Below are 22,043 nucleotides of genomic sequence, written 5' to 3' on the forward strand. Positions count from 1 at the left end.
TGTCAGCATGGAGCTGATTTAGGGCTTAATCTCACAGTTTGTGAGATTATGACCTGAGCCAAATTCAGGAGTGGATGCTTAACCAACTGAGCGACACAGTAGCCCCTAAATGTTTGTTAAATCTTTATGTTTATTTTAATTGTAGGCTCTGTGCTTCTGTTAAGATGAAGTTTCTCTGAATTGTTTTAGTCTTTTTAGTAAGACTGTTTTGGCCAGAGTATCCTGTTTTAAGGAAGTAGCAAGTTTTTTGTTTTTTTTTTTAAGGCACAAGGCCTATATTTAGGTACACAGTGTTGACCATTTAGTTTCCATGGCTAGGCTACACTAAGCCATTAGCTATGCTGTTTTCTTCCAACAATATCGCTATCAATGACATGTTTTGGTTGTTCTTTTGAAGTCTTATTCTTGTTTAAACAAGTCACTTGGCTATTTTACTTTATTTTCTACTAAATGTGCATGATTTATAAAGGCTGGCTTCTTGTTAAATAACACATGCTTGGTTGATCAAAGAAAAGCAGTGAAGTTGTTCCTGAAAAGAATGAATAAAAATGGAGCATAGAAAATAGTTGGTGCTCAGGAGATACTAAGAATGTGTTGAACAAATGAGGAAGGGCACTGAAAATGTGTTGTTGGTGCTTGCCAGAGTTTTCCAGCAGTTTCTACTACATTTAGAACTCTGATTTCTGCAGTCTTTCTGCAGTCTTTCTGTTTAGAACGGAAATTGATAAATGGCACTAAACTACATCACTTGTTAGAAAGCAGGAAGTAAATGGGATTTCTTATGTTAAGAGAAGATGCTATTAAAGTAGTCAAAAGTATAGTTTACATTGTTCCCAACTTTGTGTAAGGCACAATAACAATAATAATAATGATAATAAAGTGGTAGCATTTAGTGATGATAGAAATAGTAAGCAATATTTGCATAGAATTTACTGTATCCTAAGGCATTGTTCTAAGAGTTTTACGTGCATCAACTTACGTAATTCTTGCAACTGATTCTCTGAGGTGGGTGTTAACTATTATTCTCTCATAACTCACTTACTCCCCATAGCCACCAAATAAATAGACCCTGTTATTAGGCCCATTTTATAGATGAAAAACATCAGATTAAGCTATTTGTCCAAGGTCATACAACTAGCAAGTGGAAGAACTGGGGTTCAAATATAGGCAGTCCAGCTCAAGAATCCGTGTTCTTAACCACCGTTAAGTAGGCTGAATAATGGCTGCCAAAGATACCCAGATCCTAATACTCTGGTGACTGTGAATATTACCTTTTATGGCATAAGTGCAAGTGGCTAAATTAAAGGTTTTGAGATGTGGAACTATCCTGGATTATCTAGTTCGTCCCTAAATGTAATCATAGATGTCCATATTTATTCATATATACCTCCCTCATGGGAGGTAGAGAGTAATTTCATGAAGGTTTTGTAGTAGTAGAAGCAGAGTGATTTGAAGATGCTTTGCTACTAGTGGCTTTGAAGGTGGAGCAAAGGGCCCTGAGCCAAGGAATGCAGCCTTAGAAGCTAGAGAAGACAACGAAATGGATTCTTTCCTAGAGCCTTCAGCAGAAGCACAGATCTTCCAATACCTTGGTTTTGGTCCCCTGAAACCACTTCATTCTTTGATGTCTAAAACTATAAGATAACAAACTGGTGTCATTTCAAGCCACTAAATTTTTGGTAATTTGTTGCAGTAGCAATAGGAAACCATATAACTTCTATGCTATGAATAAAGGTACTATTTATAGTTATGCCTTTTATTGTAACAGCCCTTTCTCAGAATCTTTGAAGGAATGAACCTCAGTAATAATATCCTTCAACCATCTTGCTTTATAAGGCACTTTATTGTTCAGTCCTTTTCTTTTTCTGTATGAAGATTATCCAATCTTCAGACTACATCTATTACATACTCAAATAGGGTAGCTATTCTGAGCTCAAAGTTGGCTGTTGAGCCAGAAATTTAAGAAATATTGGGCAGAAGACATCCTCTTTTCTTCAGGCCCTAAAGAAAGGAGAAGCTGAAGGGAGTGAGCATTTTAGTGTCTACTGTATGTCAGGTACCAAACTAGGAATTTCTATTTTTTATGTAGTTCTCATACCTGACTCTCCCTATAAAGAGTAATTTATTACTCCCACCATGACAATGAGGAACTGTTAAATAATGTTCTTAGGGTCAGAAAACCATTAAATAAGATGAAAATTCATGTTTGTTTGGTGCCAAGGTGCATACATTGTTTTATGCTCAGCACTGCTACTCCAAACTAATCCTACTGAGGAACTCAGATCTAGATCAAGGCATATCCAAAGGGTTTGCTTAGCTCTAAAGAGTCATCATAAAGAACATATCATTTCCAGATGATCTCTGACCTGGTATACAGTCTTCAGGTTAGGCAGGTTCCTGGATTGCCCTGGAAGTCTAGATTGTTTCTGCATGACTCTGAATATGGACTTCGTTCTGTATTCAACTTGGTTTTCTTTATTCTTATATAGAAGAGTTAAGACAAAACAATTAACATCACCTCCTAAGCTAATTAAAAACAATCCTCGAGAGCAAAGATCTGGAGTCCATAGTTGAGCTTTATACACAGTCTTTGTGTATGTGTGTTTCTATGTGATACATGTAAATTAAAAAAAAAAAAAAAAACAGAAAAAGTAGGAATGCTAATGTAAGAGTAAGCCAGCTAGTAAGTAAGAGTGGCAGGCAGAAGGTCCCAAGGTTATCATTAGATTTTCACAATGGTCTTTGATTAAAATATGTTTAAGAACCGTAGTTCTGTTTAAAAACATTTGGCCCAGTATGAGAGGCATTTTGCTTCTCTTCTCTCCTTTTTATCTCCCTCCATTCCCTCTCTTCTTTCTTCCTTTTTTACCTTCTTTTCCTCTCTACTTCTTTCTTCACAAGCAAATTTGTAACTTGCTATTTTTTTAAAAGTGCTTTCTTAGACATTGAAATAACTTTAAACACACTTATAAGTGTAGAAAATAGAAGTCTATTCTATACTGAAATTCTTCTAGAGGTAGTGATGTAATTATAAGCATCTAAATGTAGGATGAGAAGTTGATCTAGGAAATCACTGATTTAGACAGCTGATTATTTGATACCTGCATTATTTTACTACTCCATCAGGAGCTGGCAAACTTTTTCTTTAGAGGGTCAGAAAGTAAACATGTTAGTTGTTACCTGACTATAAGGTCTCTGTCACAATTACTAAGCTTTCCCTCTGGAGCATGAAAGCAACCATTTATCAATAAAGGAGTGTGGCTGTGTTCCAGTAAAATTTCACTTATGACACTGAAATTTGAATTACATATAATTGTCACACATTTAGAAACATTTTCACTTTGATTTTTTTCAACTGTTTAAAAATGTAAAAACTATTCTTAGCTCGAAGGTGGCAGGCCAAATTCATCTTTCAGGCAGTAGTTTGCTGACCCTGAACTAGACAGAGCCTGTTGTACACTAGCATGCTTATTCTTATATTTGCATTACGATTCTATTTTTAAAAATATATTGCTGGGTTAATAATCTATAAATTTGGGTCTCTGGAGTATTATAATTTAAAAGACCTTGGCAAAGATTATATGTAACATAAAGACTTATGAAAGTTTTTGTTTGCCTACTGAAGAATTCTTATCCCCTCCCCCACTTTGCTGTCAGAACCCCTAATTAAGATTTTGTTCTAATACCTGGTGATTATATACGTCAGTGGAGTGTGCTTTCTTCTTCCTCCTGATTTCGGGGTGTGGAAGTGGGCAAATCTTTATTGGTTTGATCCAGTTTTCATTCCTTTCCCTTTGCAGTGATTGATTTAGGAATGGCAATTTGGACAATAAGGAACATAGGGAAGAATTCAGTTGCATACAACAGACTGATCTTGCATGAATTTTTAACAACTGGAATTAAAATACCTAAAGAAATACTTTTGAATTTTACTTCATTTTGCACTGGCCACTGCAGATTTCTGTATTAAGTTTTTTTGGGGTTTTTTTTAAATTCAAGTTAGTTAACATGCAGTGTAGTATTGGTTTCAGGGGTAGAACCCACTGATTCATCACTTTCATGTAACACCCAGTGCTCATCCCAACAAGCATCCTCCTTCATGCCCCTCACCCCTTTGGCCCATCCACCTGCCCACCTCCCCTTCAGCTACCCTCAGTTTCTTCTCTGTATTTAAGAGTCTCTTATGGTTTGAATCCCTCTCTGTTTTTATCTCGTGTTTGTCCTTCCCTTCCCCTATGTTCATCTGCTGTGTTTCTTAAATTCCACATATGAGTGAAATCATATAATGTGCCATTCTCTGACTTACTTTGCTTATCATAATTCCCTCCAGTTCCATCCATATTGTTGCAAATGACAAGATTTCATTCTTTTTGATCACTGAGTAATGTTCTATTGTATATGTATACCACATCTTCTTTAAAAAGTTTTTTAACATTTACTTATTAATTTATTAATATTTATTTATTTTTGAGGGAAAGAGAGCGTGAATGAAAGGGTGGGCAGAGAGAGAGGGAGACACAGAATCCAAAGCAGGCTCCAGGCTCTGAGCTGTTAGCACAGAGTCCAATGTAAGGCACAAACTCACGGACTGTGAGATTATGACCTGAGTTGAAGTCAGACGCTTAACATAACTGACTGAGCCACCCAGGCACCCTGACTACATCTTCTTTATCCATTCATCAGTTGATAGACATTTGGGCTCTTTTCATAATTTGGCTTTGGGGATAGTGTCACTATAAACATTGGGGTGCATGTGCCCCTTCGAATAAGCATTTTTGTATCCTTTGGATAAATACCTAGTAGCACAATTGCTGGGCTATAGGGTAGTTCTATTTTTAAGTTTCTGAGGAGCCTCCATACTGTTCTCCAGAGTGACTGCACCTGTTGGAAACAAGGGAAACAAAAGCAAAAATGAACTATTGGGATCTCATCAAGATAAAAAGCTTCTGCACAGTGAAGGAAACAGTCAACAAAAATAAAAGGCAACTAATGGAATGGGAGAGGATATTTGCAAATGACTTATCAGATAAAGGATTAGTATCCAAAATCTTTAAGGAACTTCCAAACTCAACACCCAAAAACAAATAATCCAGTAAAGAAATCGACAGAAGACCCGAATAGACACTTTTCCTAAGAAGACATCTAGAAGGCTAACAGACACATGAAAGATGCTCATTATCAGGGAAATACAAATCAAAACCACAATGAAGTACTACCTCACACCTGTCAGAATAGCTAAAATGAACAGTAGATGTTGGTGAGGATGCGTAGATGTTGGTGAGGATGCATAGAAAAGGGAACACATTGCACTGTTGGTGGTAATGAAGTTTTTATTTATATTCCAGGTATACGGCATAATATTAGTTTCAGGTGTATAATATAGTGATTCATCACTTCCATAAAACACCCGTGCTCATCACTAGTGCACTCCTTACTCCCATCGCCTATTTAATGCATCTCCCTGCCCACCTCCAGGTAACCATCAGTTTGTTCTCTGTAGGTAAGAGTCTGTTTCTTGGTTTCTCTCTCTCTTTTTTCCTTGATCATTTGTTTCTTAAATTCCACATACAAATGAAATCATACGGTATTTGTCTTTCTCTGACTTATTTCACTTAGCATAATACTCTAGTTCCATCCATGTTGCAAATAACAAGATTTCATTCTTTTTTGTGGCTGAGTAACAGTCCATTGTGCATGTGTGTGTGTGTGTGTGTGTGTGTGTGTGTTTGTACATATCACTTCTTCTTTATCCATTCATCAGTTGATGGACACAGGGTGTTACCATAATTTGGGTATTGTAAATAATGCTGCTATAAACTTCAGGAGGTATGTATCCATTTGAAATAGTGTTTTTGTATTCTTTGGGTAGATACCTAGTTAGTGCAATTGCTAAATCATAGCATAGTTCTAACTTTAATTTTTTGAGGAGAATCCATATTGTCTTCCACAGTTGCTGCACCAGTTTGCATTCCAACAGTGTGCAAGTGTCCCTTTTTCTCCACATCCATGCCAACACCCATTGTTTCTTGTGTTTTTTATTTTAGCCATTCTGATAGGTATGAGGTGATATCTCATTGTAGTTTTGATTTGTATTTCCCCAATGATCAGTGATGTTGAGCATCTTGTGTCCTTTAGCCATTTGTATGTCTTCTATGGAAAAATGTCTATTCATATTTTGGGTGTGGAGTTGCATAAGTTCTTTATATATTTTGGATACTAATCCCTTATTAGATATGTTATTTGTGAATATCTTCTCTTATTCTGTAGATTGCCTTTTAGCATAGAATTTTTAAATTTTTATTTATTAAAGTTTTCAGAATTCAAATATGGAAAAATTATATTTTTGTTATGTCAACATAAAATTATAAACTCCTTTTTTGGGAAGGACTGTTGTTTATTCCATTATGTCTTTTTAACTTACACAATATATTTTAAGAAAAAAAAGGGGGGGCTACCCTATGCCAATAACCATAGAAATTTTCCAGATTTTACTGGTCTATGTAAACCTTAAAGTCTAAGTGGTGAAAATCTTGGTCTGTACTCAGTAAACTCCATTCTTATCATCCCACTTCCTTACTCCTGCTTTGGGCCTAACTTCATGGCTGAACTTGTTTCTAGAAGGTTGACATTGATTTTATGGTCCCAGCACCCTCTTTTTTAAACCAAATTTCCCCTTTGCCTGTCATCTTTGAAACTCTCTTCCATAGCGTTTATTGCGAATGTTTCTTTATTCTACCTTAGTGACCATTTTTCAGTTTCTTTTAATGCCTTTATTTTGTTCCTATTGTGACTCTTGTAAAACATCGAATGTTTACGATGCCTATAAATAGTATGCATGAGAATGAATTAGCCATAAATAGAAGCTGGAAGTTGCTAAGTAGAGACTATGTAGTAGGGACTATCTTTTGATATATATCTTTTAGTACTGGCTTATAACCAGTATTAAATAGTTTCCCTAAATGATAATAGTTGTTGTTTTTTTCAAGTACACACATACATTTAATGCATTGCATTCCTTGGTATCTACCATTATTAAACCACTTCTTTTTTATTGGACTGAAACATTTTTTCATAATGTTTGTTTATTTTTAAGAGAGACAGAGAGAGAGCAGGGAAGGAGCAGAGAGAGAGGGAGAGAGAGAATCCCAAGCAGGCCAGATCTGTGCTGTCAGTGCAGAGCTTGATGCAGGGCTCGAACTCATGAACCATGAGATCATGACCTGAGCCAAAAATCAAGGGCTGGATGCTTAACCTACTGAGCATCCAGGTGCCCTTAATCATTTCTTTATGGATACTTTCTTGCCATTTGTGTGCTTATGCTTTAAAAAAAATAACCACATGGACATTCTTGTGCTTACATCTTGACACACTTTGTGAATATATCCACATTATAAATTCACAGTGGTAGAATTGTTGAATTATGGTGTATGTGCACTTAAAAGTTTGGTATATGTTGCCAAATAGCCTTTCTAAAAGTCTGTACCATTTTGCACTTTTATCAACAGTATGAGTGCTGCTTTTTCTGTGCCCTCTTCAACAATGAATATAATAAAACTTAATATTTGCTAATCTAATGGGTGAAAAATATTTACATTTTTATTTATTTTAGGTATAATGAGGTTGAGCAACTTTTATATCAGTGGTTCTCAACTGGGAGTGGTTTTGCCTACCAGGGGACATTTGGCAATGTCTGCAGACATTTTTGGTTGTTACTACTGGGAGAAGGCCTGGGGAGAGAATTATACTGGCAAACTGTTCAACATCCTGCAATGCACATGGCAAAGCATTATCCCCAGATGCCAGTAGTGTCAGAGTAGAGACACTATTGTATATTATTCCACTTCATATCTTTTGTTGGTTTATTATCTATAATTCTTGAGTTATTTTATTGGTTACTTTCAGTTTTATAGTATACAGCTTTAACTTATCACAGATTACCTTCAAGCAATGTTTTGCCATTTCATGTACAATATAAAAGCCTTATAACAGCATATTTTCATTTTTCTACTCCTGGCTATTACTGTAATACATTTTACTTATACTTAGGTTATAGATCCCACAATTTATTATTATTATTATTTTGCTTTAAACAGATGCTTATCTTTAATATTTTTCAACGTTATAATTTATTATTAGATTGCACATATTTTAGGTGAATAATTTGATAAGTTTTGACATGTATATATAATGGTGAAACCAACACCAAATACCACAATAATAGACATATTCATCATCCCCAAAACTTTTCTCCTGCCCCTTGGAAGTCCCTCCCCCAACCCCAAGCAGCCATTGGTCTGCTTTCTGTTGCTATAGATAGGCGTACAGTTTTAGAATTTTATGTTAATGGAATCATAAACAATATATTTTCTTTTTGTCTGACTTTTATCTGGCATAATTATTTTGAGACTTATCCAAGTTAGATGTATCAATAGGAAATCATTCTTAAAGACAGAGATTCCAGGTAATTGGACTGTTGTTATTAAAGAGCATGCTGAATTCTAAAGTCACGTGATGTGTTCTTTGTTTTAGGTCATGACTCTCCCGAGTATGATAATCACATGAGAGCACTCGTTGCTGCAGATGTCATTTGACTCATCAAAAAATATCTGTTTAAAAGAAAATATCTATACGACCAGATCCATTTCATTATTGAATGGCTTGATGGATTTCCTTTACTCTGATTCATACCAAAGCTGTCCTTGTCAACCAAAGCAAGAAAGGATCCTGCATGAGTCAATCACAGAATGCCATTTTTACATCACCAACAGGTGAAGAAAACCTCATGAATAGAAATAACAGAGACTCAGAGAGCCCAGGTGAGTCCAGTTTAATAAATATTGAAGTGCTATTTCTTCCAGGATAAAATGCAGATGCCTCAGTCTAGTGTATAAGATCTCCCTTGGTGAAATCCTAGCTTCGCTTTCCAGCCTGATCTCCTGAGAGATCAGCTGAATTAATCTTTCCTTCTCCTGGGCTCCTGGTGAATTATCAAAATCTGCCTTGTGTCTTGTGTGTCGTGTATGTTGGATTCTCCTGTACTTACGAGCCCTGGTCAGCAGGAACTGCATCTTACTTACTTTCTCTCATCTTGCCGTTTTTACGTGTTATCCTGTCTCCACAAGGACAGAGTTGCTTGCATTTGCATACTTTGCAAGCACCTGGCAAGTTCAGACACTTAAGAAGCTCTCAGGACATAAAGGTCATTCAAACACAGGTACAGGCCCATAAGCCCTTATCTGTAAGACCGAATCAAAAAAACTATGAACACCCAAAGTTTTTTAAAACTTTGGTTCTAAAATTCATTGGTCCACAAAGCTTGACCTGTGTAGCTATTTCTAGATTTATCTCACATAGCATGAATATTTTTTTTGCTGAAGATGTATTAATATTTTTAAATATGAGGTGCTGCTACAAAACCAGTTGGTGTTGTTATATATTATACAGTAGGCACATAGCACTACCTTTCTAAAACTCCAAAAAATTCTGAAATTCATCCAGACCCAAAGTTTTTTTCAAGTTTTTATCAGCTTTATTGTGATATCCCCCCTCTTCTGTAACTCCAATCTGCTTGATACTGTGACTCAAATCACTGATGATCTGTTCATTTTTCCCCCATTTTTTTTCTTATTGCTTCATTTTAGATTGTTTCCATTACTGTTACAGTCTACCTCTGTTCTTTTCTAATCTGTTAATGTTACCCAGTGAGTTTTTCAATTTAGACATCGTACTCTAGTTCTACTTGGGTTTTGTAAAGAACGATACAGCTTCTGTTTCTTTTCATCAGGTTTATGTTTTCCTTTTAAATCTTTGAGCATATTAATAATAGCTGTTTTTAAATTGTTTACTATTCTTATCGTCTTTGTCATTACTGAACCTGTTTCTATTGATTCATTTTCCAGCTGGTAATGGATTACAGCTTGCTTATTCTTTGCATATCTGATAATTTTTGACCAAATGCTGAACATTTTGAACGTTACATTGTTAGCTGTTTACATTTTGTTGTCTCCCTTAGAAGAGTGTTAAAAATTTGTTCTGGCACAGCCTTACAGTTAGGTGCTGATAAGGTCATCCTTTTGAGGCTTGTTTTTAATCTTTGTTATGTGGGTCTCTAGATCACACTTTAGATCATACTGTAATGCTTTATTCTAGTCTTAATTTAATCCTACTATCAGTAGGTATGACCTTTCTAAGATCTTTGCTGATTATCCCAGCTGTTGATAAGGGTTTTCTACAATGGTTAGATGAAATTCAGACCTCTCTCCTTTAGCCTTGTGTAGGAGAGTAACACAATGTAGATATGAAGATGTGGAAGAAATTTTGCGTGTAAGCGGACAGACCAGTTTTGAGGTTCTTCACAAGGAACAAGAGGAGTCCTTGATACTAAATGGACAAAATGTGGCTAAAAAGAATTGGGCATATGAAAGGGACATTTGAAAGATAAAATGTTAGCAAGGGAATTGTTAAGACTAGATAATCAGAGAAAGACAGACATAATTTCACTCATATGTGGAATTTGAGAAACTTAGCAGATGATCATAGGGGAAGGGTAGGAAAAAGAAAATAAAAACTGAGCGGGAGGCAAACTATAAGAGACTCTTAAATACAGTGAACAAACTGAGGGTTTATGGGGATAGGGAAAATGGATGATGGGCCATAAGGAGGGTACTTGTTGAGATGAACCCTGGGTGTTATAGGTAAGTGATGAATCACTGGAATCCACTACTGAAGCCAAGACTAACACTGTATGTTAACTAACTTGAGAATAAAAAAAAAAAGGTAATCAGAAAAAAAAAGAATAATCAGGAGAGTAGTACATAGTACATTATCAGAAACACAGAAGCAAATAGGGAAGCTAATCAAGGATATTTAATCTATTAAACTTTGACTGTATACTTTATTTTATTTTATTATAGAGAGGAAGGGAGAGGGACCAAGAGAGAAAGAGAATCTTAAGCTCCATGCTCAGCACAGAGCCCCATGTGGGGCTTAGTTACATGACCATGGGATCTTGACCTGAGCAGAAATCAAAAGTCAGATACTTAACTGATTGAGCCACCCAGGCAGCCCATGTGTATACATTTTTTAAATTATCTCTTGGAAGTAGGGAATTGGTAACTTTAAATTTTCACAGAATTTCATTAGTGCATATTAAAAGGCAATTTCGGGGTGCCTGGGTGGCTCAGTCAGTTGAACGTCCAACTTCGGCTCAGGTCATGATCTCACAGTTCATGGGTTCGAGCCCCATGTCGGGCTCTGTGCTAACAGCTCAGCGCCTGGAACCTGCTTCTAATTCTGTGTCTCCCTCTCTCTCTGCCCCTCCCCTGCTCATGATCTGTCTCTCTCTGTCTCTCAAAAATAAATAAATGTTAAAAAAAATTTTTTTTAAATAAAAGACAATTTCTAGGAAATAATAGCTCTTTTAATGAATGCTAAATTTTGTTCTTCATTTCCATTTTACCTCTGAATTGTCTACAAGCCTGTTTTTAGCTCTGCATGTATTTATAGTCAACTACTCTTCCCATGAGTATTACACTGACAATCTGTATGTGATACATTTATGGCAGGAAAATTTTGGATAATTGCATGGAATTCATACTAATAAAATTTGGTTGTATTTTTAGGGCTTTTAAAGAGATCTGCTACAGTTTGAGAGCTTCTTTAGAACCATATTTAAAGTTTTAAATATACCTCATCTATGTGATTATATATCTCATCTTTGTGATTATGAATTACTGGTTGTCCTGGGTAAAGAGGGGTATGTGATTTTGTTAACTTCCTCATATTTGATTTATTAAACTGTTACTGGTAAGTTAAGGTCAAGTTGGAGAAATTTACTCTTTTAAGATATGTTTTCTTAAAATGAACTTTGTTTTTTGCCAGAGTTAGAATATGTTTCTTTGTACTACCCACAAAGGAAATACCAGATCTCTTTTAAAGTGTAAGGGTTGATATGACATCCTGTATTTTTTCTATTTTAAGCATGTTAAAAGGGATAAGTTTACTTTTTTGGTAGACTGCTAAATTTGGCAAGTGTTAAACGATGGGCCTTGTTTGGAACAGGAAACCAGGAGCAAACACATAAAGGCAGAGAAGCAAAGTGTGCTCAGAGATGTGTATGTAGGAGGTGGCTAGAGGTGTGTGGGTGAGAGAGTAGTGATGTGAAAGGTATTCGGGACTTCAAATGTACCACTTTAAAATAAAAATGATAATGTACTAGTGCTAGAACACTCTGCCGAAATGTTAACAGTACTGGTTAATATTTAGCTAATAAATGTTCATTTTTTTATATCTAGCTACTGTGAGAATATATTAAAATGTAATTTTTCTGAAGTTTAAAGAATTCTCCCACAGAGTTTAAATTCTGTTATTAAAGAACGTCATTTTACTCCTTTTGAACTTGCTATTTTCTAATGGTTGTTTTGTTTTACCTTTTTCTCCCAAGCTTATAATTTATTTGAGATCAGATCTCTTTTAAGCAGCACCAAATAAACTGATAAGGAGGAAATATGAAATTAGTCCAAATTCATTTAAAATTTTAAAAACATAATTATATTTACCAAGCAATATATATTTTTTTCTTAAACTGTCTTTTTTTAAAAATTTATTTAAATTCAAATTAGTTAACATACAGTGTAGTAGTGCTTCCGGAGTAGAAGCCAGTGATTCATCACTTACATATAACACTCAGTTCTCATTACAACAAGTACCCTCCCTAATGCCCGTCACCCATGTAGCCCATCCCCCTACCCTGTTCCCTTCCAGCAACACTCAGTTTGCTCTCAAGCAGTATATGTTTAAATAGAGTATAATTAAAAGTCATGGTGTTATATGGAAACCAGTTTGACAATAAACTATTATTTTTTAAAAAAACAAAAAACAAAAAAAAGAAAATGGCTAATATTCTTTAACTGCACAAAAATGTTTATTTTGGATTTATAAAAACAATTTTAATTATCAAAAAAAATTCATGGTATTATTTTTTCTATAGAAGTTTTCATATTAAAGAAAGCTAGAGAAAGACCAACTCTATAGTATCAGCATATATGAGTAAAAATCATGAGAGGGATTATTCTGACTAATGTTTCTTTGGTTATCCTACTTTTGCAAACTAATTTCATTGATGTTTTCTCTAAGACTAGTAAATTGGAATATTTTGGATTCATTTACATGGAGTCTTCTCTTTAGATGTCTGCTCCCATGAGGATCTCCCTGAAGTCGCGCTGGTGAGTCTGCTAGAAGAGCAGCTACCCCAGTATAAGCTAAGAGTGGACTCTCTCTTTCTATATGAAAATGAAGACTGGGCTCGGTCCCCACGCCAGCAGCAGCGTACATCTGATGCCCTTTCTCCAGTCCTTGCTGAAGAGACTTTCCATTATATGAGTGAGTAGTTTTTACCCTTTGAGAGTTTGTCCATTGAAATAAAGATCATTGGTATCTTGGTGTTGACTTCTGAAACATTTGGCATTCCTAGCCGTTGTTCACTGTGTACCTACTTTAACTCAAACTGATTTAACGGCAGAGATAATTCTGTGGTTATGTCTGAATGTAGAAGGTTTGTCATTCTTTATGACTCTGAGTGTCTGTGGTTGTAAGCATACTCAGATGTTTCCATTTCTTCTTTCTTTTATTTGACTTTTCTCAGACTGAGTAGAAAAAGGAACTTAAAAAAGTAGTTGAAATTTTAATTTAAAATTTTAATATTCCTTATATCTCAAAGCATTTATTATACCAGTAGTTTGAAATACTGAGCCATCAGCTTTTTCACTTTATATTTCCTGTTAAACAGTCATAGAAACTATGTCAGTCATTAAGCATAGTTTTTGGAAACATAAGTGGTTTTAATAATTAAAGTATGGAGACCTTTTTGCTTTTGACCTCATTCCAAACATCTGCTTTCAGGCTGAGCTGACTTTTTTTTTATTCATTCACTATAAAAATATGTGCATAGTAGCTTTAGGATCTATAAAGTCTAGAAGTTCCGCATTGTTATGTTTGTAAAATTCTTTTCATTTGAGTTACATATGACATTGCATCAGTTCCTACACATTTTCCCAATGAGTACTTCAGTGTTGTTAATGATTGTTGTAAAATACTCATTTTTTATAGTAATCATTAATTTGCTTTTAGTAGTTTTCCTAGAACTAGGTTACTTACTGCTCAGGAAAAAAAAATGTAAACATTGTTTAAACTTGAATTGGAATATCAAGAAACTCAAAACTATTTCCTCCTTAATAATTCTTATAAGTAGCTGGATATTAAATTAAAGTTCTTGTGGGGGGCACTTGTGGGGAGAAGCACTGGGTGTTATATGGAAACCAATTTGACAATAAACTATTAAAAAAATTAAAGCTCCTAAGGTTTTCTTAACTTTCAAGTTTGAGAAGTTTGCTTGCAATTTTCTGAAAAGTGATTATTTTTTTATTTCCATTCTCTTTGTTCCATACATTTTCAGATTGTGAGAAGAAAATTTCAAACTGAAATTTCATCAGGATAAATTTAGTTTTTGTCACTATTTTGATAAAGTGGCACTTGAAAGTGCCCCTTTGGTTACTTTTTCTTTGTCATATATGTCACTGGAAGATGGAATTGTAGCTAGAAAGCTATCTTAGATAACAACTTAATACAGTTACTTTAAGAGAGAACGTTAAGGGGCGCCTGGGTGGCTCAGTCGGTTAAGCCTCCGACTTCGGCTCAGGTCAGATCTCACGTTCGTGGGTTCGAGCCCCGCGTCAGGCTCTGTGCTGATGGCTGGCTCAGAGCCTGGAGCCTGCTTCCCGTTCTGTGTCCTTCTCTCTCTGCCCCTGCCCCTCTCATGCTCTGTCTCTCTCTGTATCAAAAATAAATAAAACATTAAAAAAAATTTTAAAAAAAAGAGAGAACGTTAAATAAAAATAAACTTTGGAAAATGAATAATAATCAGATTCTAAAGTACTTGGTTTTCAGGACTTTATACAAAGCAAACTGTAGTATTCAAGGGAGCAATTTAAAACTTGAGATTAATAGGATGATACAGATCCATACTTCCAGGGTCCAGAAAACTATCTTTTTCCCTTAGTCTACAGGTACTACTTTCACTTCAGCAATTTGAAAATTGAACTATATATGATATACTTAAGGTTATAAAGCAAATAAGCTAGGATTACAATTGTCCTCTAATACTTTATCTCTATACTGTACTTTAATTTCACTGTTATTTAAAGGTATCAATTTTGGGGGTTAACAGTTCACTCAAATATAAATAGACTTCATTATGAATTTGTATCTTATGAATGTAAAAAATAAGTGATTTACTTTATTTAGCAAATTGACCGACATTTTAAAAAGCAAGATATAAAACATTCTCTGACCCTTTCCACCAGTTTCCTGTCCCTTTGAGATGTCAAGATCCATGGCTCTGAGTAATTATTCCGTATCCTGAGAGGCCATCCTAAGGTTTAGCTCCCTAGTGCTACTTCAGCCCTTCTAATCCCTACTTCCCTCACATGCCAGTAGATACATGTACTCATTAAAATGAATTTTAACAACTAATAAAAAGAGGTGGCTCAGGCAGAGAAACTTCTGTAACACAAAGAAATTGAAAGAGCTGTGAGAAAAGCAAAGTAAAAAATCAAAACACCAACTTCTGTTTCATGTAATTAGACTTATACAGAAATTAGAAGGTTAAGTTAACAACTAGTTAATCACCTAATTTCACAGCTGTCTGAAGTGGCAATCGTTATATAGCAGCTTATCTATGATACATCCAAGATAAATGATATAATATATTACTTGTTCATAGGCTACAACACAGCCTGCTTAATATCTTTCCTTAAATTCCACCTCTACACTACAATATGCTTGAGGTCCATGCAAAAAAGTAGCTACCTTTTATGTAGGAAATGGATGATTAAGTCTTTGGTGTTGTAAAAGCAACTGTTTTGAGTGTCATTGCAACTACTGTATTGTAAATGATGGAAAATAATTGCATATGTTAAAAAATATGAAACTTTATAAAGTAAAAAAAAATAAATAAAATTTTTAAATTAAAAAAAATAAAATAAAGAAAGAGCTGTGAGAAGAAAAATAAATTTAGAGGGAAAGATGGGCAGGTTTAGGGTTGTAAGCCTACCTCACATGGATGAAAGGATACTGGTTATTCTCTGAAACCCCCACCAAACCAGAAAGAGATTGTTTACTTTTAAAATAGAACACTTGGAAGCAACGGGTGGGTCAAAAAAAATCATGCTATTCTAGTCCTTGCCATATATAAAGTTTAAGATACAGAATATTTTGCATGCAGAACAGGTCATTTCAGGATTTTCTTAACTTTATTATTTTTTATTTTCTAATGTTTTTATTTATTTTTGAGAGACAGAGAGTAAGTAGGGGAGGGACAGAGAGAAAGAGAGGGAGACACAGAATCCAGAGCAGGCTCCTGGGGCACCTGGGTGGCTCAGTCGGTTAAACGTCTGGCTTTGGCTCAGGTCATAATCTCACAGTTCGTGGGTTTGAGCCCTGCATTGGGCTCTGTGCTAACAGCTAGCTCAGAGCCTAGAGCCCGCTTCAGATTCTGGATCTCCCTCTCTCTCTGACCCTCCCCTGCTCACGATGTTTCTCTCTGTCTCTCAAAAATAAAAATTAAAAAAAAAAAAAAAGGCAGGCTCCAGGCTCTGAGCTGTCAGCACAAAGCCCAACACAGGACTTGAACTCATGAGCTGTGAGATCAGGACCTGAGCCAAAGTCAGATGTTTAACCAACTGAGCCACCTAGGTGCCCCGAATTTTCTTAACTTTATTAAAAGTGAGACCCAGAGTGAGCTATGGAGCAAGCAGTGAAGTCAGAGTATATCATAACAGAAAGTACCATTTGTTTATGTTAAGGCTAAAAATAGAAAACTGATCTGCCTTTTAGGGTATTTTTTATTTGAGAATAAGGGATCACCTATACTACTTCCTAATACATAAGAAAAGGGGTTGGGGGAAATGATTAGTCTGTAAGTTTTATTTAAGAGATCAACATCACTTGAGAACTTGTTAGAAATGCAAATTCTTGCCTCCCCCCCCCCCCCATCTACAGAACCAGAAATTCTAGGGCTAGGCACGCACAGCAGCGTGTGTTTTAAAAGTCTCCTGGTAGCGCAGATGCACACGCAGATTTGAGAACCACCAGTATAAAGCATTGTCAGCCAAAGCTATGTGGCCCTTCACAGTGATGTGAACTAGAGGACGGAAGAAATTAGGGAGGGTATAATTTTGTAGAGAAAGACAGTTGTAGAAATAATTACTTCTGTCTGGCAGTTATTCTTCTCCTCAAGGCCTACCCTCAAAAACTATTAATCTGGGGCACCTAGCTGGCTCAGTTGGAGGAGCGTGTGACTCTTGATCTTAGGGTTGTGAGTTTCAGCCCCATTTGGGCTGTAGAAATTACTTAAATAAATAAAACTTTAAAAAAATAAGTACAAAACTTTTAAAAAATGCTTATCTATACTGTCAGGAAAGGAAATATAACTGATAATGTTCAGGAAGCATTAACCATAAGTCATCATGGAAGTAAGCAGATTTATATTTCCTCTCAACCAGTTCCACAAAATAATCAAGTCATATGCCCCAAGATATCTATTATTATCCATGGGAGAATTGAGAAAATTGTCAGTAGGGCTTAATTATCCCTTGGAACCCTGTTGAGAAAGCTGTCCTATATGGTACATATCATCAGAGTCCTTCTTTTTGTTCTTAGTTCTTTTGAAACAGTTTTTTGTTGCAGAAGTATTATCTGTATTTTACACCAAGAGCAGCAGTCGCTTATTTGGGGTTAAAACTGTAAGACCTGTTTGTAGTTACCAGGAGCTGTTGCAGCTTTTACTATGCCATGTGGGAGGTGTGTTATTTCATTGTTGTTTTTTGTTGTTTTGTTTTTGAGTTTTTGCTGTGAGAGGGTTGAAGAGATTAGGAGTCCAGTTAGTTAGTTAGTTAGTTATGGAAGAGAGAGAGCATGAACAAGGAAAAGCAGCAGACAGAGACAGAGAGAGTGAGAGAGAGACCCAAGAAGGCTCCACATTCAGCACTGAGCCCAATGCAAGACTCCATCCCACAACACTGGGATCATGACCTGAGCTGAAATCAAGAGTCGGACACTCAACCAAGTGAGCCATCCAGACACCGCAGATGTCTTTTTGAATTTTAGTAATTGTGGTAAAAACTTTAGACCTTGAAAAGGGACATTGAGAGAAATATCAAGCACCATCTCATATAATCAAAGAGATATCAAAATAGATTAACATTGACCCTTCTCATCCTGAAAAAAATGTGAGATTGGGTGGGTGATGTGAAATTATGAAGAATTAGAATTTAAAGTAAGGATTGTGAAGTACTTATATATGATCCCTCTCCAATATTTTTTTCAGGAACGTTAGATTCTCCAAATATTACACCATAAATGTTGAGCATTAATTATCAACCTTTAAAAACCAAGTTGCAAGACTGTCCCATAAAAATGTTTATCATCCCCCCTAATGTATAATTTTTTTTTGAGTGAGTTAGGAATTTCATGTCTGGAAACAATAAACACTGCTAAATTTTATACCACATAACATTTTTATTTTAACAGCTGAGAACTGTAGGGAAAATAGGATTTAATAGAATTGATTATAATAAAATCAGTCAACTTGGCTCTGCAGTTTTGGTTGCAAAATTGCAGTGAAGAATTAGTCTATTGCTTTGGAAGCATTTAGTCACAGTGCCTAAATGCCAAGAGAACGCATAAGAGCTTTGCCCTGAATACTTTTGAAGTTTTCCCAAGTGGCATAGCTACCAGGAGTACTGTGTTAAAGAAGATAAGATAAAAAACTGATAAGGCTACAGAGAGAAATTCATTGCATTTCTGTATGCTTTGTGACTGACATCAGTTGAGCAACTGAGATGGCCTAGTCTTTGGGGCTCGGTAGTATTTATATAGACTGTTTCACATAAAACAAAAATTGGCGGGGTACCCGGGTGGCTCTGTCAGTAAAGCATTTGCCTTCAGTTCAGGTCATGATCTCATGGTTTGTGAGTTTGAGCCCCACATCTGGCTCTCTTCTGTCTATGCAGAGCCTGCTTCAGATCCTTTCTCCCTCTGTCTCTGCCCCTCCCCCACTTGCAAGCACTCTCTCTCAAAAATGAATAAATAAAAACTTTTTAAAAATCCAAAAGAATAAAAATAAAAGAAAAATTGGATAATTCTGGTTGCATTATTTAATTTCTTTGCCATAATAAATATTTAAGCATTTGAAAATTCATTTTTGCTTTTTGAAACCTCTGAACAAGAGCTGCTATTTTCTTATTGCAAAGATAACATTTATTCTTCATGGAAAATTAGCAAAAGAAAGCAAACAACAGTTCAGCCATAATCCCTACCCAGAGATAACCACTATTAACATTTTAATGTGTATCCTTCCAGCCTCTCTGCTATATTGATGTGTTGAAGATATGCTCACAATTTAAAAACAAAACTGAGATTTGTGTTGTATAACCTGCATTATACAACAAAAACAAGAGTTTTTTCTTATCACCTTGTGAGATGGGAGTTGTTATCACCCCATTAGTATCCTCACTATTATTAGTTTCTCCTCAGTAAAACATGTTTTATTCTATCCATTTCTTTTCTGTATTACTGAATCCTTTATTTTCTCTTCCCCCTTCTTAACATGTGACTTGTAGCTCATAGCTCTTTATTACTTCCTTAACTTACTGGTTTTACTTTAAAATAAATTTACCACTTCACCTTCAACACTGGTCAATCATATAATAAAAATGATGTCATATATTGTTTAAATTAGTTTTATAAAAACTGTTTTTAACTGAGTCTCTAAGAAGCCTAGTTCTTGCTTGGAGTGTCACTCCTGAATTGGTAATGTTCATCAGAACATCTGGGCATCTTTTACTTACTGTGTGTGCCCTGGGGCTCCTCCAAATCAATTAAATTAGAATTTCTAGACCTATCACCCTGAGTTACATTTGGGTTTACAACCATTGGCAGGTTTTCTGTTATTAATTTAGAGCATAGATATGTTTTGAATTTTTTTCCCCTCAGCTTATTATTGAGGCCAGAAGTAAAGGAGACCTCACACTATAAGTACATTGTGAAGATTTCTTAGGCCTGTTTCTCTTCTCCCTGTGGTTAAATTACAGAGCTAGTTTTTCTACTTGTAATTCCCAGATTTGTTGTAAGCAGTTTTTCCAGGAAGAAAAAGAAAAAGCTCAAATAAAAGTAAAACATGTCTCATGGTGTCTTTTGGGCAACCTCAAGGTTAAGATGGGACTAAGGAACTACAAGTGACTTAAATCATAGTATCTGCTGCCAACACAGTGCATTATTTACAGAGAAATTTTTTTAATTTTTTAACATTTATTTCTGAGAGACTGAGAGAGACAGAGAACAAGACAGGGAGGGGCAGAGAGAGAGAAGGAAACACAGAATCCAAAGCAGGCTCCAGGCTCCAAGCTGTCAGCACAGAGCCCGACATGGGGCTCAAACTCACAAGCAGTGAGATCATGACCTGAGCTGAGGTTAGATACTCAACCGACTGAGCCACTCAGGCACCCCACAGAGAATTTTAAATCAGGGCTATTTCATACATACCAGCTGTGTTTGGAGTAGTAACTATAAACAGTAGTATGACACTTAGCAGTATTTTAATACTGTTAATCAGATTATCATATTTCATTCTCCTAGTGACCTTGTAAAATGAGTGTTATTACCTCTATATTACAAATATAGAGATGAATTTCAGAAGGGTTAAGTGACCTATTCAACTTCACCCAAATCCATAAATTCAGTATTTCTTCTTTAAAGCCTCTTGTTTTTTCACACTTCCAGGCAAACTAATTATAAAATCAGTCTAAGTCAAACACAGATCTGTTTCATGTAATGCACTCCAGACTCAAAAGATCTCTCTTTTATTATGCCTCTTTTGTTTAAAAAAAAAAGTATTGCTTATTGGGGTGCCTGGGTGGCTCAGTTGGTTAACCATCTGACTTCAGCTCAGGTCATGATCTCATGGTTCATGGGTTCAAGTCCCATGTTGGGCTCTGTGCTGACAGCTCAAAGCCTGGAGCCTGTTTCAGATTCTGTGTCTCCCTCCTTCTGCCCCTCCCCTGCTCATGCTCGCTCGCTCTGTCTCTCTCTCAAAAATAAAATAAACATTAAAAAAATGTTTTAAAGGTATTGCTTATTGTGATTGCGGAATCATTGGGGTCATATTTGTCATTCTTTTTGGAGCTATAATATGCAATGTATTGACAGTTCCTGAATTTAATGTAGAATTACTGAACTTAAATTATACAAGTATAGTATATTATAAAGTTTATCTTATAGCAAAGGCCTAGATATAATAGAGATTATCATTAATTAAACTGAAAAGGATTATGCTTCCTAACAGAACTATAAAAGGTCCTACAAGTCCTGTTCCTTATTTATTGAGATTAGCTCACGAGTTAGATGATTATAGATATTGAAGATAACCACATCAGGATTGTAATTAAATTCATTTGTAATAGCATAACCCCTCACTAAGCACACCTCAGGAACTTTAATTTAGATTAGGATATAAAATAATTGGTGATTTAATCCATTCATCAGGGCCACAGTCTCGAATGTGAATGGACCAAAGTTCTAATCTTATTGAGGGAGGAAGAGATAGAAAGCGGTTGCCTAGTGATCATGATACTTCCTTAATTCATTGTATGATGTACATTTTGTTTGTAATAGTCTATTTTATTAGTGTCTATTTTCTGTTTTCACATATATTTTTAATCTCCTGAACGGTACTTTGTAAAAGCCTGTGGTGGTAATGGTGGTGGTTGTTGTTATCTTTAAACTCTTATGAATATTTAATTTTTTTCTGTTATTTCTAAATCCTGTAAACAATTGTTTGAAACTGTCTTAGTTTTAGGCACAGACAGGGTGGAACAGATGACCAAAACTTACAATGACATCGACATGGTTACACACCTCCTGGCAGAGGTAAGAATATATCTTTTCTTTTGCAGGTACAAAAAGCTAGAGCTTGAAGATCATTTAAAATC

The 22,043-nt window shown here is 35.5% G+C and overlaps 1 protein-coding gene across 4 annotated transcripts in view; it reads left to right on the forward strand.

Annotated features, from left to right (window-relative positions):
* TRAK2 (trafficking kinesin protein 2) overlaps positions 1-22,043 on the forward strand; it is a 62,613-nt gene that overhangs the window by 18,286 nt on the left and 22,284 nt on the right. For 2 of the 4 annotated variants that reach the window (XM_029934071.1, XM_029934068.1), the window contains exons 2-4: positions 8,530-8,816; positions 13,186-13,380; positions 21,905-21,981. In XM_029934071.1, the coding sequence (XP_029789931.1) occupies positions 8,729-8,816; positions 13,186-13,380; positions 21,905-21,981 (360 nt within the window). In that variant the 5' untranslated portion in view covers positions 8,530-8,728. Of the gene's footprint in view, positions 1-5,392; positions 5,476-8,529; positions 8,817-13,185; positions 13,381-21,904; positions 21,982-22,043 lie in introns of those variants that run through there. The other 2 variants (XM_029934069.1, XM_029934070.1) reach the window with 2 other exon arrangements.

Source organism: Suricata suricatta, chromosome 3 (assembly GCF_006229205.1).
Source record: "Suricata suricatta isolate VVHF042 chromosome 3, meerkat_22Aug2017_6uvM2_HiC, whole genome shotgun sequence".
In the NCBI taxonomy this organism is placed as follows: Eukaryota; Metazoa; Chordata; class Mammalia; order Carnivora; family Herpestidae; genus Suricata; species Suricata suricatta.